The 2,500-nt window shown below is 55.4% G+C and overlaps 1 protein-coding gene across 5 annotated transcripts in view; it reads right to left on the bottom strand.

Annotated features, from left to right (window-relative positions):
• atp10d (ATPase phospholipid transporting 10D) overlaps positions 1-2,500 on the bottom strand; it is a 17,204-nt gene that overhangs the window by 3,976 nt on the left and 10,728 nt on the right. For all 5 annotated transcript variants that reach the window (XR_012964079.1, XM_076157035.1, XM_076157034.1 and 2 more), the window contains 4 exons: positions 856-982; positions 597-781; positions 203-494; positions 1-18 (listed from right to left, as the gene is read on the bottom strand). The exon at positions 1-18 is cut by the window's left edge and continues 59 nt beyond it. Coding sequence is in view for 4 of the 5 variants with exons in the window: in XM_076157035.1 (XP_076013150.1) it covers positions 1-18; positions 203-494; positions 597-781; positions 856-982 (622 nt within the window). In the remaining variant the exon portion in view is untranslated. The remainder of the gene's footprint in view (positions 19-202; positions 495-596; positions 782-855; positions 983-2,500) is intronic.

The following is a 2,500-nucleotide window of genomic DNA, read 5'->3' as shown; positions in this document are numbered from 1 at the left end:
CGTCGTTGGCTCCGTCTCCTGGAGCACAAACACAGAGTGAGGACCGGGTTCTGATCGGACCTCTGTCCGGCCGGGCCAAACTCACACAGAACTCAAGCTGACAATCACATGACCTCTGACCCAGACTGAGTCAAATGAGTCAAATCCATCACCAGTGGCTCCTGTCTACATTCATGTGTGTGTGGTGTCAGCGGGTCCTCACCTACAGCCAGGGTCATGACCCCGAGCCTGTCCCGGATCAGCCGCACCACCTGGCTCTTCTGCAGCGGCGTGGACCTGCAGCAGATGACCGCCTTGCAGTGGCGGCTGAGCTCCAGGAAGTGGAGCTCCTCCTGCAGGGCCCAGTCCAGCGTGCGCCCGTCCATCACCAGGATGAAGCCCGGCGCCGCTCCTGTGAAGGGATGGCCGGCGCCCCCTGTGGCCAGTTTGGTGGAACTCTCATGAGCGCTCTGTACCTCCATGGTGAGCTGGTGAAGCAGCGCCGCACACGTGTCCTGAAAGAGATGACACGTCAGCGACACGCTCCCCCCCCCTCTCCCCTCTCCGCCTCCCCCCCCTCCCCCTCCTCCTCCTCCCCCTCTTCCTCGTCCACTGACCTTGCTGCTACAGTTGGCGGTCAGGAGTCGGTCGTTGGGGCGGAGCAGCTTGCAGGCACAGGCGATGTTGACGGCCGTCTCCTGCTTGTCTCCGGTCAGGACCCAGACCTTGATGCCGGCCCTGTGGAGAGCCTGGATGGTCTCTGGGACGTCCTCCTGCAGTCTGTCCACGATGCCGGTGGCCCCTGGAGAGACGCAGAGCTGCTGTGAGTGAGGAAGAGGGCGGGGCTGAAGCAGGCTGAAGCATCTGCAGCATTACCCAGCAGCGTGAGGTTGATCTCCAGCCTCTGTGCAGACTCCAGCAGAAGCTCCTCTCTGCTCTCTATGCTGCTCTCTGCCAGCAGCTGCTTCTTCCTCCACACCTCATACTCCTCTTCCTCCAGGACCTGCTCACAACACAACACCTCACCTTCACCTCACCTTCACCTCCACGTCCACACACCTCCCAAACTCCTGTCTCTCTGTCTGTCTCTGTCTCTCTGTCTGTCTGTCTCTCTCTCTGTCTGTGTCTCTGTCTCTGTCTCTGTGTCTCTGTCTGTGTCTCTGTCTGTCTCTGTGTCTGTCTCTCTGTCTGTCTCTGTGTCTGTCTCTCTGTCTGTGTCTCTGTCTGTCTCTGTCTGTCTGTCTCTGTGTCTGTCTGTCTGTCTCTCTGTCTCTGTGTCTCTGTCTGTGTCTCTGTGTCTCTGTCTGTGTCTCTCTGTCTCTGTCTGTCTCTCTGTGTCTGTCTCTCTGTGTCTGTCTGTGTCTCTGTCTGTGTCTCTGTCTGTGTCTCTGTCTGTGTCTCTGTGTCTGTCTCTCTGTCTCTGTGTCTGTCTCTGTCTGTGTCTCTCTGTCTCTGTCTGTCTCTCTATCTGTCTGTCTCTGTCTGTGTCTCTGTCTGTCTCTGTCTGTCTGTGTCTCTGTCTCTGTGTCTGTCTCTGTCTCTGTCTCTGTCTGTCTCTCTGTCTGTCTCTGTCTCTGTCTGTGTCTCTGTCTCTGTCTGTGTCTCTCTGTCTGTCTCTCTGTCTATCTCTCTGTCTGTCTGTCTCTCCGTCTCTGTGTCTCTGTCTCTGTGTCTGTCTCTGTCTGTGTCTCTGTCTGTCTGTCTGTCTGTCTCTCCGTCTCTGTCTCTCCGTCTCTGTGTCTGTCTCTGTCTGTGTCTCTGTGTCTGTCTCTGTGTCTGTCTCTGTCTCTCTGTCTCTGTGTCTGTCTCTCTGTCTGTCTGTCTCTGTCTGTGTCTCTGTCTCTGTCTGTGTCTCTGTCTGTCTGTGTCTCTGTCTCTGTCTGTCTCTCTGTCTGTCTCTCTGCCTGTCTCTGTCTCTGTCTGTGTCTCTGTCTCTGTCTCTCTGTCTGTCTCTCTGTCTATCTCTCTGTCTGTCTGTCTCTCCGTCTCTGTGTCTCTGTCTCTGTGTCTGTCTCTGTCTGTGTCTCTGTCTGTCTGTCTCTCCGTCTCTGTCTCTCCGTCTCTGTGTCTGTCTCTGTCTGTGTCTGTGTCTCTGTGTCTGTCTCTCTGTCTCTGTGTCTGTCTCTGTCTGTGTCTCTGTCTGTCTCTCTGTCTGTCTCTGTCTGTCTCTCTGTCTGTCTGTCTCTGTCTGTGTCTCTGTCTCTGTCTGTGTCTCTGTCTGTGTCTCTGTCTGTGTCTCTGTCTGTCTCTCTGTCTGTCTCTGTGTCTGTCTCTGTCTGTGTCTCTGTCTGTCTGTGTCTCTGTCTGTCTCTCTGTCTGTCTCTGTCTGTCTCTCTGTCTGTCTGTGTCTGTGTCTGTGTCTCTGTCTCTGTCCGTCTCTCTGTCTGTCTGTCTGTCTGTCCGTCTCTGTGTCTGTCTCTGTGTCTCTGTCTGTCTGTCTCTCCGTCTCTGTCTCTCCGTCTCTGTCTGTCCGTCTCTGTGTCTGTCTCTGTCTGTCTGTCTCTCCGTCTCTGTCTCTCCG

The sequence above is a fragment of the Genypterus blacodes genome, unplaced genomic scaffold (genome assembly GCF_046128005.1).
Source record: "Genypterus blacodes isolate CSIRO-AG114 ecotype Tasmania unplaced genomic scaffold, CSIRO-AGI_Gbla_v1 ptg000071l_1, whole genome shotgun sequence".
Taxonomy (NCBI): domain Eukaryota; kingdom Metazoa; phylum Chordata; class Actinopteri; order Ophidiiformes; family Ophidiidae; genus Genypterus; species Genypterus blacodes.
The sequence above is the reverse complement of the archived record's forward strand: the minus strand, read 5'-3'. Positions and strand labels throughout refer to the sequence as shown.